Source organism: Carica papaya, chromosome 9, assembly GCF_054855325.1.
Source record: "Carica papaya isolate Zhongbai chromosome 9, ASM5485532v1, whole genome shotgun sequence".
In the NCBI taxonomy this organism is placed as follows: domain Eukaryota; kingdom Viridiplantae; phylum Streptophyta; class Magnoliopsida; order Brassicales; family Caricaceae; genus Carica; species Carica papaya.
Window position 1 is genome coordinate 13,868,622 of NC_142317.1, and position 12,225 is coordinate 13,880,846.

The following is a 12,225-nucleotide window of genomic DNA, read 5'->3' on the forward strand; positions in this document are numbered from 1 at the left end:
ATTGGGCAGGATCAATAACCGACAGGAGATCCACTTCTGGTTACTGCACATATGTGTGGGGAAATCTGGTCACATGGCACAGCAAAAAGCAGTCAGTAGTATCCCGTAGCAGCGCAGAATATGAATTTCAAGCACTTGCACATGGAATTTGTGAAGGGATGTGGTTGAGAAGAATACTACTAGAATTAAAAGCATATATTGATACTTCTATAAAAGTGTGGTGTGACAATCAATCAATAATCAGCATAACCAAAAATTCAGTACACCATGATAGGACCAAACATGTAGAGATAGATCGACATTTCATCAAAAAAAGATTGAAGATGGAACCATAACTCTTATGCACATCCCTTCAAATCAACAAGTTGCTGACATCCTAATAAAGGCACTACCAAAATGGATATTTGATAATATTGTATCCAATTTAAGTTTACTCAATATATATATGTAAACTAGATTGAGGGAGAGTGTAGAAAATGCTGTAATAAATTAGGTACTTCTTATTCTCCATTATGTTACAAAAAGTGGAATATTTCTAGTAGGTGAAGTGTCATTCTTCCAGAAGGTGAGGTGGCATGATAACAACAGAAATGTGTTATCACACATTCCTGAAAAGATGCCTCCTTTTTCTTCTATAAATGGCACCCTTTGGTGCCTGAAATTAATAAGAGAAAAACAAAGGAGAATTCCTTCACAAAAATCTCCATTCACAAAGCTCTTCACATTTTAATACCACGATCAATAATCTCCTTAGTGAAAATATCTTGAAATAAATATAAGTTAGGATATATTAGAGTAGAACAATTCAATTCCTCAATCACTTATCCAATGGATAAAAATTTATTAAAAAGTGATGGAACTAAGAAAGTGTTTGGTAATGAAAAAATAGGAGAAAAAGCAATTGTTCCAGCCCCTATTACTAGATATATTACTCTGTTGGCATTGTCAATGCATGTCCGTTTCGGTTGGCTAGTTTCAGAGAAGTATGTCATGTTGTCAATTGCCCCCGAGTTAATGATTCAGCCATCATGGTTCCTTGTTTTATAGTAAAAAAAAAAAAACACAACCTTGGTTACCTGATTCATTCTAAGCAATTTATTTGGTAAAAGATTCTTGTTGTGGCACAAGAGATAAGTGAGGCTCTACGTCATAAAAGTAGCACGACCAAGATTGTCTCCTCTATTTGTTTCATGTTTTTTCTTTGCCTTGAGTTCGTGCCACCAATCTTGATAACCATGTAGTTTAAAACATGTTTCTCTAGTATATTTCGTATCTCCATAATGTGTGCAACCTTCTCCTTTATGATTTTGGTTTTGTAACTAACTTTCCATTCGAAGGTAGTCAGAAAGATAATTGATGTTGAGATTTTTGTCCCCCCCTTGGAAAGCATAACACCACCAAATATGGTATCCTCCTTTGCGATCATTACAGATTGCCTCAAATTCTCTCTTTGAACTAGCACATAAGCTTGTTCCACTATTGGGAATGGTTGTATTTGGAGCACATATGCTCGAACCTGGTCAAGACAAACATCAAACCCATATAAAAAAGTATAAACTCTATCCTCCTGCAAAATTAAGTTATATTTCTATATATCAGTATCACATTTCATATGATTTGGTTAGCGAAAATTGATTTCTCTCCATAACCCTTGTAAATTGTTGTATTATGTCTCGATAGATCCTCTTTTTTGTTTGAGTCTGATTACACTTTTTTGAGATCATGTACTTGTGATGTATTAGTGTCATCAAAGTACGTTATAGTAATATTATTTTAAACAGCTTTAGATGTTAAAAATCTAATAAAGTTACTCACTAACCTTGGATCTATATAGTTGATTAGATGGCCTTCACTAGTACGTTTTAAGTTCTCCATTTGTTGAATGTAAGATTTGTTTGTGGAGGCTCTGTAAGTTCTTCATTTATGTATCCCAATTTGTCTTTACCTGAAATTTTACATCTCGACAATTTGGGACCATGGTGCATAATTGGTGTCAATTAGCTTGATTCCAATATATGTTGTAGATTCATAACTTAGACTTGGTTCTGCATTTGATTAACGTTTAGTGCTTGTGTCATTCTTGTTATAAGTTTTGCAAGAATTAAATTCTCCCCTTCATGTTTTTGCATCTGGGAGATTGTTGTTTTCATTTTTCCTTAAAAATTCTATGACCAAAATCTTTGCTTGGATGCCATGTTGAAAAGAGAAGAAAAATGGACAAAAATATTTTTTTCTTATGTCAGAGATGCAACAGAGTATGACTATATATAATCTGTATATGAATATAATTTGTGATTTCTATAATTATTAGGTCAGTAATTATTTTATAATTCCTATAATTATTAGGTCAGTAATTATTTCATAATTCTTATAATTACTCCCTCACAGCTCCCATCAATGTATGCATTATCCATACCTGTTCGTACTTGCGATGGATAATTTTTTTTTTTTTTTTTTTATAATACCCGACCCGCTCTATTCTTTTTATTATTTATCCATTTATCTGTTTTTAATAAAATAAGTATGAGTGGGTTATTTTATTATACTTTTTTATCACACACACACACACACACGCTGTTAAGGGAAAACTAAACTAAATTTAGTTGTTGTAAAAACTTCATTCTCTTTTTACCAGTTGGGTAAAATATAGATTTCAATCATCAAACGGCAACCACAAAACTCCAAAAACAAAAAAAAAGAAAAAGTTCAGGCAGAAGGAGAAGAAAGAAAGATATGTCACAGTAGATGAGAGCCAACAAAAATATTTTCTGAAATGTGTCATCACCCACCAAATCGACAATCCTCCATGCAAACCTCTGTGCTTACACATGTCACCGTTTTCCCACCTGTCCATCTCTCCATTCTTTTAAATCCCACCTCTCTCTCTCTCTCTCTTTGACCAGTCATAAACATCTAATCAAACCAAATCCTCCATGGCCGAACCGCGTCAAGTACAACGTCCTAGAGAAGAGCAAGGCATCAAAGGCCTTTTACCCGAGAAGCGTCCTTCTACGTCGCAGGTTCTTGCGGTGGTTACCCTTCTTCCCGTCGGCGGTACTCTTCTTCTCCTCGCCGGTATCACCCTCACCGGCACCCTCATCGGCCTCGCTGTCGCCACGCCGCTCTTCATCATTTTCAGTCCTGTTTTGGTGCCCGCGGCAATCGTCATAGGGTTGGCCATTACGGGGTTTCTCACCTCGGGAGCCTTCGGGATCACGGCGCTGTCATCGCTGTCGTGGATAGTGAATTACGTCCGTCGAATGCGAGATCCGCAGTGGATGGAGCAGGCAAAGCGACGAGCGCAGGAGGCAACAAGACAGGCGGGGCAGAAAACAAAGGAGATGGGTCAAACGGTGGAGAGCAAGGCCCAGGAAGGAGGGTAGACCCAGACCTAAAAACTTGAGCCATGGGGTTTATGGGCCGTTTTAGGTTGGGTTTATAAATGCTAGTTTATAGATTTCGTCGTCTTCTTTCCTTTTCTAAAGGCGTGCATGTATAAAGTTTGAAATTTTAATCGTATTTATATGCTGCATTGTGTTCCAGTGTATCTTGGCTCCTGGTTTTTCCTCCTGTAATTTATTTATTTATATATCTCCCAGGTGGATTTTCTCTATCTTTAAGTTGTTTTCTTAAGAGAAGAGATTGTGGTTTTCTTAATATTTTGATTTTAAATATATAATTTCCATTTTGTATAAAAAAAAATTACAACTGGGTACTAACTATTCAACATAACATAATCCAGAGGCAGTTGATTGAAGAAACAAAACAAAATTGATGCACATGCTTGAAAGAAACAGCTCTAATAATGGTTTTTGGACGAGGAACTCAAAGGAAGAAGAAAAGTAATTAAAGAGATCGAATCGATCATAACCAGGTCTATGCTATTGGCGGGGGTGGAAAACATGCAGCTATTGATGGCCATTTATTCATGGCGGGTGGTGGTGGACATCGTATACTCGGCCTTAACTTCCTCGAGGGCCGCCTACAAATAGCAAGCTTTCCACATTCAAGATTACCTTCATTCCATGGGAAACTCTTCCTCGATCTAATCCCAGAATCAACACCATGCTCACCACCTTTCAGTCATAGAAACAAGAACATTAAAAAAGTAGGAATTCTGAGACGGAGGTACTCAAGTTTACACAGATTAACAGAGAAAACAGACATGAGAATAGATCGTTACCCTTTACAAGCAAAGTAGAATTCACATGAAAATCACCCGTGAGAAACAATACAGCCAGTACTGTTGTCACCAATTTTGCCAGAAAAACATTCAGGAAGCAAGAAGCAATTCTTTGTTTTAAAACTAGTTACACTATCTGCATCTGTATCTATAGGTACTCTATTTCTTGTTCCACTTGAATATAAACAGTTGGACTAAATTCTCAAATGGAGAGGTTACTGATTACTCTACTTATGTCTTACGTAGCTTACAGATTAATCACACCAGAGGAGCTTCCACGCCAGGGAACAGTCTTGCAAAGATAAAAACCTGGAAAGAAAAGTAGTAAAACGGTTTGAGAAATATCAAGACAATTCTGCCAATTTGCGCAATATCAAGTGGGCTCAACAGGATGAACTTTGGGTTGAAAAAGAATCCAAACAAACAATTCCAAACGTCATGAGCCCGTGTCTTAGCCTGTTAAAGATAAAGTCGACGAATGTTCTGGGATGAAGTAATGAATATTAAAGCTATCAAATTAAAAATTCGACGATCATAATTGTATAGCTGGAATCTATTCTTGAATTCTGCAAGTTGCCGGAAGTTTAGATGAACTGTGAGTTATGGCTTCTTATTAAAATTGAGTTTTGGCTTTTAGTAGAGTTTTCTACCAGGAAGCAGCCAATAACCAATCCTGGTTTCAGGAGCAGTTTAAAATTCAAGAAAACATTGCAATGCTGGAACCTAAATTTGCCCTTTAAAATTATGCTCATACATATAGACACGCAACATGATCAAAGAAAAAAATAAATAGATGTAATATAGATAGAATACAAATAGAAAAGCTTAAGAGCTCATGGACCCAGGTAAAGCTTAAACCATCATATAAACACTTCATAAGTGAAGACCTCGATCCAAAAAGGCCTCACTTTTAGTTCAAAACAACTTGTTTGTTAATTGGATCATTCCCATTTCTACAACAACACAAAATTGATCCAATTTTCAAAAATCCAAAAAGCTTATGCAGCATTTTAATAGTGGTAAAGCACTTATAACAGACCCATATCCTCTTCATTGGAAACCCCTTATATCCTCTTCAACACCCCACCCAAGTCAAGGACCCAGGTCAAGCTTAAACCATCATCAAATAAACACTTCATTAGTGAAGGCCTCGATCCAAAAAGGCCCATTTTTGGTTCACAACAACTGGTGGATTAACCGAGTCATTCCCACTTCTCACATCAGCACAAATTGATCAAATTTTCACAAATCCAAAAGGCTTGTGCAGAATCTTAATAATGGTAAAGCACCTTAGCAGACCCAGTACATAGCGGGTTCATCTATTATAAGTTTCCACCGTCCCTTCACCCCATTACCACCTATTTCCACACCCTTTCAATGATCTTTCAGGACAAACTAGAAGATAAAGGAAATGGGCTGTAAAAGAAGATAAACAACTCCGTCAAAGAAACAGACTAGTGATTTCATCTACGCATAAATACTAACATGAATAAAGCATAAATTACACCGCTTATCAACCCTTCTTACTTCCAATACAAACGTGAAACAGAGGATAGCATACCTCAGTAATAGCCAGCCGGCGTCCACATATTAACATAAAACCTCAATGAACGTGGCAAGGCCTCTTTCCACGCATCAACATCAGGCAATTCACCCGTAAGAGCAACAGAACTATCATCCTTTCCAACATTTAAAACATAAAGGTTCTCGCCAAGAACTCGACCAATTGCTTTCAGCGTTTCCTCCATAACCATCTTGCCATCTCTCCGTGAATTCTCCGCCTCTACACAACTCCCTCCAACATTCATCATTATTCTCCCTCCTTTTCTCAGACGCTTTGTCAATTCCACCCAAGTGTTCGGATCCTGGAGCTCCGGTATCAGACTCCCTTTGCTAAACAGATCAACCAAAATCCCGGAAAACCCACCTTTAACTTCAGCACCAAGTGCGTTATCAATGTAGATAAAAAGCCTATCTGGGTATTGTTTCTCAAGCTTCGAAAGACCAAAATACTCTCTCCCCGCTTCAATGACAGATGGATCGAGCTCCCATCCATGGATAACAACTTCTGGGTAAAGTTCTAGTATCAATCGAGCAGCAGAGCCCGCGCCAAACCCGAGAATACCCACTGGTCCGGGAGGCAAAATGGGAGGCAGAGTAGCGAAAACGTCGAAATAGGTGTCAGTGAGCGACTTGAAGGGGAATGAAATGCTGTGGATGTTACCAGGACCGTCAAGGAGGAGAAGCCTGGAGCCAGCAAAAGGATGATCGGCCTTTCTAGAAACGTCGAGAACTCGAATATAGTTGTGCCTGGACTTAAATTTGGCGATTGTCTTGACGTCCTCGATGGGTATGCCATCGTCTTCGAAGGTACTGGATGGGTGGGGGGAGTGGCGGGATGGTTGAGATTTGGGTGGCAAGAGGTGGATATGGATTGAATTTGGGGGTGATTTTGGTGAGAATCTGAAGTGGGGTGAAATGGAGTGGAATGAATGGCGGGAAATTCGAATCGGGAATAGAGTAAACGGTGGAATTTGCAGGGAGATTAGGCAGGGTGACATTGCTGTTCTTGCAAGTTCACCTGCGGGAGTTTGAGAGGAACTTGGTCAGCTTGGCTTTGAAACAGAGAACTTTTTTTTTTTTTTTTTACTGCGGTATAAAAATAATTTAGGTGTAAAAACCTGATAAAATTGTAATAGAAAATATACGAGTGGACCAAAAGTTGGTGTTTCGGGAGAAAATCTTAATATTGTCAATGTTGTAAATAAATAAATAGATATCTCATTGTAATTTTTTTTTATAAATAAACTACTAAAAAAATATTGCATTTTAATTCAATTATTTATAATTAATTCTTAATTTTGGCTTTTTATTAAATTTCATTAATACGGCTAATATTTTGGAAGTCAAATTACACAAATAAAAATAAACACATCTACCAACAAAAACTCAAACACATTCTTTTGAAATATTCTAGGGAGACTTGGATGGATTATTTATTTATATTGTACATAATTTATTTTATAAATAAACATTCAATTTTTAATTATAATTTTGAGATAATAAAATTATAAAATTATTTTCAACTAATGAGATATCTTTTACTTTCTTACTAAATAAGGAATTGGATCAAAGTAATCATTCAAGTTTGAGATAATGATAATACTCGTGGTATTATTCTAATTCTTTTAATTTTTTAATTATCTTAATTTTTATCATTTTATTGATATCGGTGACTTTACTATGATTTAAATTTTTTATGCTTTATGAGTATTGTTTGAATTTTGAATCGTAACGTGAATCTCGAATCTCACATCACACTCTCTTATTCTATTTACTCATATACAATGGATAAATTTTTTTTTTACATTTTGACATCAATATAAAATTTATTCTTGTACTAGGTCAAAATTGGACCTTCAACTTCTACTTTGTGGATGAGTTTTGAATAAAGGAGGGTTTATCATTCTCCATTAAACATTAGAACTCTCATCTTCACTTTTAAAATTATTTAAAATTTCAATTTTTTTTTTTTTTTTAATCAAACCTTGTCCTTCACATAATAAAAATAAAAAATAAAATAAAATAAAAAATAAATTCCAAAAAAACAACATGAATCAGAAATCAATAACCAAAATGTTTTGTAGCACATGGCCAATGCTCAGAAATGATATGAATCAAGTGCTCCTACAAAACCAACTGTAATTTCGTATTTAAGTTTCTTCTTCTACACACTGTGAGCCTCTTGTATTGATAGCCTTTTCCTGGCTCTGTATTTTAACTTAAACATATTTGTCAGTTCAAGCAAAAGGGAGGGGCAATCAACTGGTACAATGGTAGGTAACATTTCAACCAAAAAAAAAATAAAAAAAATCACCTAATTGGCTTCACATATAAGCTCTGAGACTAAGTATGACCTCTGATACAAATGTCAGGGACAACACAAGTCTCTGACAACAAAGCAAGTGGATCGATGTCAAGACGGTGGCTTTGGTTCTGCCTTCTCTTCTTTCACTTCATATGCAGCATCTCTGTAAAACATGTGTTAACCTTTCTTCAGATCTAACATAAAATACAATCCATCATCATCTCCTCCAGTTAAAAATAGCAATCGCCAGTAGCAAAAAAGCTTAATTTGTTGGCTAAAAACCCATGTTTACAGTTAGAGGTTATTGATTCAAGTACCTAACCCTAACTGATGTAGAATAAGATCTTAATTTTAGAAATAAATTTTACATGGAGGTCGTTTTTTATTGTTATTATTATTTAGAATCTCTGATTTTTTTTTTAAAAAAAAACCTAGTTTGTTAGATTATTTAGATAAATTTAAGTTATAGAAGCTTCAAATCTCCTCCTCTTTAAATGTTTAATATTTTTCTTTTTAGTTTTGTATTAATTAATGTTATTTTCAGTCCAACGGATCCCATTTAATCTTTCTTACATTTATGCATCTTGATCTCCCAATTTCCACTGCACTATCTTTCACTTAAATTTCCCAAGGACAAGTTAGTTTTGCTGCTGCTTAACTACGTATCACCTAACCACATCCTGTCCTCAAAACTTCTCTCTAAAAAGTAGCAGCAGTAACCAAATTAAAATTCCGTAATCAATCAATGAATCTTCAGCTACCAATCTTCCACGAATCCATATTCTTATCTCTCTCAGGTCAAAGTGCTCTTTGTAACAGTATTCTTTTCCTTTTTTCATCCAGCTCTCACCCAACTGACCGTCAAGCACATGGTGCAATTTTCATTTTATCTACAAACCAAGCAATCACTGAACCAGTAGCAGGGAAGTCAGAACAAAAAAAAATCACCATATCTTGGCAAATTTTACTTAAGCCACACTCTAGGAATTGCTTATGGTCATCCTCCCCTCCCCCCCACCCGCGGAAAACCTCAAACTCAAGTCAACTTCATTAGGAAATATCTCTAGAGAAAGTGTGTAAGCATTTTCATCCATCCAAAAATCAGAATCAGGTGCACAACCATTTTGATCTAACTGGACCATACTGAACTTGGCCTACCCAGAAAAAGTAATTCAATAAGGTTTCTTTCATTTACTGGCATATGAAACATAAGAATCACCTCATCTCAACATCTTGCACAAGTCGACCATCAGAATTTGAGAAAATATGACGCGGCTTCTCATCATCATCAGGATCTGACTCGTAATCTTCACCATTCCAAATGCGTGGTTTTGGCCTTTGATCCATGTTCTCCTCCACCTACATGCAAACAAACAGTGTTGTAGTGAGAACACAGCAGGAGAGAAATTATCAAAAGCTAACATTGAAAAACAGCAGAAGACTTTCTTTTCTCAGAAGAAAAATAATTGAGTTGCTCACAACCTTTTCTGGCACTTGAGTAGTTGGTGGGGTAGTCTGGAAAGGTACACTAGGAGCATGAGATATTCTTGAAAGTTGCTCTAGTAACATATTCCTGAAAATATTTGATTGTCAGACTTTTCTTTCTATGAGAAGAGTATACAAAAAGAATCAGAGTTAGACATAGTAACTTCAACCAGCAATACAAATGAGTGATCAGGGAGAAAGGACAGAAAAAAAAAAAAAAAAAAAAAAAAAGATGAAAAAGATGAACAAATCCGTAAGAAAAGAAGCAGATTTAGTTAACTGTTGCCGAATTCCAAGTAACACAATTATGCCTTAGTTTATATCTCAAGGGTAAATTACTTAGGGGATTAAGGACTTGGTAAAATTGCAAGCTTGGCCTTGACCTACAGAGAAGAAAAAGAAGATTTTCATATAATTAAGTAATAGTGTTTTAAACTATTCACCTTATCTTTTCCATATCTTTGGGTGAGTTCAGATTCTCCATGTTACATGGTTCAACATGAAGGGTATAATCCGGGCCAAAATATTCATAATACTCATTATAAGGCAATTTGTTATCAGGTTCCACCCCAACTGCAACCGCTGTCTGGCAAAGGAACAGAAGGAAATCAGAAGAACAATATTTTATCAGTACTAAAAATGTTAAGGGGCTTTGCTGGAAAAAAGAAGAGAGGAAGAAAGAAAAAGTGACCTCATAGCACCAGCAACGGGCGACATTCCGAATAGTATAACCTCCCCCACCTAGCACCATCAGAGGAACATTGTAAGACCTAAGAAATCGAAGGCAATCTGCATGGCCCTTCACAGACAAGTTGAAGCATCCTAACCGGTCACCAGATAATGAATCCGCTCCACACTGGAGAACAACTGCATCTGGCTGATACACCTCCATTACTTTTTGGATGATGGGTCTAAACAGACCTTTAAAACTTTCATCATCCATCCCATCATTTAGAGGGACATTAAGAGCATAATATTTCCCATTTCCTACTCCGACATCCCTAATGTGCCCAGTCCCTGGAAAGAAATCTCCAAATTTATGAAAAGACACAGTCATGACTCTGTCTGTCGTATAAAATGCCTCCTCCACACCATCTCCATGGTGAACATCGATATCTACATAGAGCACACGCTGCCAGAACAATTCAAAAAAATTAGTGAGAAAATATATCTATTATATTTGACCCAACAGATTCAATTCAAAGCACCAATTTGAAAAATGGACAGGAGAATGGAAGACTGGAGTTCCAACTAAATGCACCATACCATCTTAAGAGAAACCCAGGATGCAAAATCCAAATTGAAGTGATCAAACCAAAATAGGTGGCATATATTGAACACAATATTGAATTTACAATTTTCTATTATTTCAGCTCCCTTTTTTTAAGAAAGTCTAATACAATTCTTAGCTGGCATAATCTATTTCCATTTAGACGTAGAAAATCGATTGTCTGCAATCTTGACAATTAACCAAATATATACTCTGAAATAAACTACGCAAAAGAAAACAAGAATAGCCAAGAAACAAAAAGCATTCTCAAAATCTTAAAAAAGAAAAAAAAAAACATTTCAAAATAATAGAAGAACATCATAACATGTTTAGTCACTTCTAAACTACAATGCTTATGCAACAAAACTAACTCCAGATTCCTGAACATAACAAATTTATTAGTAAAGATTCCTAACTGACTGTTATCATAATATTAGAAACGAGATTAAGTGGTTTTTAAGAAAAAAAAGCAAAACCATTACCCTGTGAACCTTGAGCAACTCAAGAATGCCAAGCACAATGTCATTAACATAGCAGAAACCAGAAGCCTCGCTCTTCTTAGCATGGTGGAGACCGCCGGCCCAGTTGATGGCTATATCGGCATCGGACCGGTTGAGCTTGACGGCGGCACCGATAGAACCACCAGCAGAGGCCTGACAAAAGGGGAAGAGGCCGTCGAAGACGGGGCAGTCCTCGCCGACGTTGAAGCGCTTCAGGTGGCGAGAGTAGGCAGGGTCACCGAGAGACTCCGGTGAGACGGAGGCGAGGAATTCGACGTAATCATCGCTGTGGAATCTCCGTATGTCAGCGAGCCCGGCGGGGAAGGGTCGATTGATCTCCATCCGACGGTGAAGGCCGTAGTGAACAATAATGTTGTGGGCCATCCGGATCCGATGGGGCTTCATCGGGTGACTCTGGCCGTAGTAGTAGTCCCCGATGGTCGGTTCGTAGAAGTAGCTAACCCGGCGCTTCTTACCATCGGGTCCAGAGGCCAGCGACGCGCCTCCCATCGCGTCCGCCATGAGGTACTGCAAACACTCCGACTCCAAAGTCCTAACCTTCTCTATGTGCGGCTCGACGGTGGAGTTACTCTCCGGGGAAAGAGAGGAACAGAGACAAGAGAGAAGTTTTAATTGTAGACAACCCAGTTATAGCTTATAAGTGCTTTTGGGCCTGTCAGCTTAAGGCCCATTAATCCAGATATAGCTTATAAGTGCTTGTGGGGCATCAACCCAGTTACCCATTTCGATCAAAATGCCCAACATATTTTAATATAAGTGGAGTTTTCAAGTTTACTTAAAATCATGTGTCACGAATTCAATATTTTAATAAAATTTATTTGCAAACTCATATCTAGTTTAATTATAAGATAAAAAAAAATAATAGTCATATTGAAATCTTTTATAAAATTAAAATAAT

The 12,225-nt window shown here is 36.9% G+C and overlaps 2 protein-coding genes across 9 annotated transcripts; both read right to left on the reverse strand.

The window, feature by feature from the left end:
• Positions 1-3,729: 3,729 nt before the first annotated feature.
• Positions 3,730-6,832, reverse strand: LOC110810144 (S-adenosyl-L-methionine-dependent methyltransferases superfamily protein). Of its 7 annotated transcripts, none has more exons than XR_002538945.2 (4): positions 5,745-6,832; positions 4,435-4,492; positions 4,184-4,243; positions 3,730-4,076 (listed from the first exon to the last, which is right to left on the reverse strand). XR_002538945.2 is itself a non-coding variant. In XM_022036215.2 (2 exons), exon 1 carries the CDS (start codon positions 6,742-6,744, stop codon positions 5,746-5,748), a length of 999 nt encoding a protein of 332 aa, XP_021891907.1. In that variant the 5' UTR covers positions 6,745-6,831; the 3' UTR covers positions 3,730-4,076; position 5,745. The 7 variants fall into 7 exon arrangements, 2 of the variants coding, with proteins under 2 accessions (XP_021891907.1, XP_021891908.1); XR_002538946.2 differs by having other exon boundaries at positions 4,426-4,492; positions 5,745-6,831; XR_002538943.2 differs by lacking the exon at positions 4,184-4,243 and having other exon boundaries at positions 5,745-6,831.
• A 1,036-nt stretch (positions 6,833-7,868) lies between these two features.
• On the reverse strand, positions 7,869-11,935 carry HDA6 (histone deacetylase 6). Of its 2 annotated transcripts, none has more exons than XM_022036207.2 (6): positions 11,289-11,935; positions 10,228-10,668; positions 9,980-10,122; positions 9,534-9,624; positions 9,271-9,410; positions 7,869-8,214 (listed from the first exon to the last, which is right to left on the reverse strand). In XM_022036207.2, exons 1-6 carry the CDS (start codon positions 11,826-11,828, stop codon positions 8,160-8,162), a joined length of 1,410 nt encoding a protein of 469 aa, XP_021891899.2. In that variant the 5' UTR covers positions 11,829-11,935; the 3' UTR covers positions 7,869-8,159. The 2 variants fall into 2 exon arrangements, with proteins under 2 accessions (XP_021891899.2, XP_088067025.1); XM_088210899.1 differs by having other exon boundaries at positions 7,869-8,245.
• Positions 11,936-12,225: the final 290 nt, after the last annotated feature.

Excerpts from the sequence above, each read along its gene's own strand:
- LOC110810144 (XM_022036215.2), bottom strand. The coding sequence starts at position 6,744 with ATGTCACCCTGCCTAATCTCCCTGCAAATTCCACCGTTTACTCTATTC.
- HDA6 (XM_022036207.2), bottom strand. The coding sequence starts at position 11,828 with ATGGCGGACGCGATGGGAGGCGCGTCGCTGGCCTCTGGACCCGATGGT. Across the intron at positions 10,669-11,288 it reads AGTTGCTCAAGGTTCACAGG|CGTGTGCTCTATGTAGATAT; the intron begins GTAATGGTTTTG and ends TTGTTCTGGCAG. Across the intron at positions 9,411-9,533 it reads CTACTCAAGTGCCAGAAAAG|GTGGAGGAGAACATGGATCA; the intron begins GTTGTGAGCAAC and ends GTTTGCATGTAG.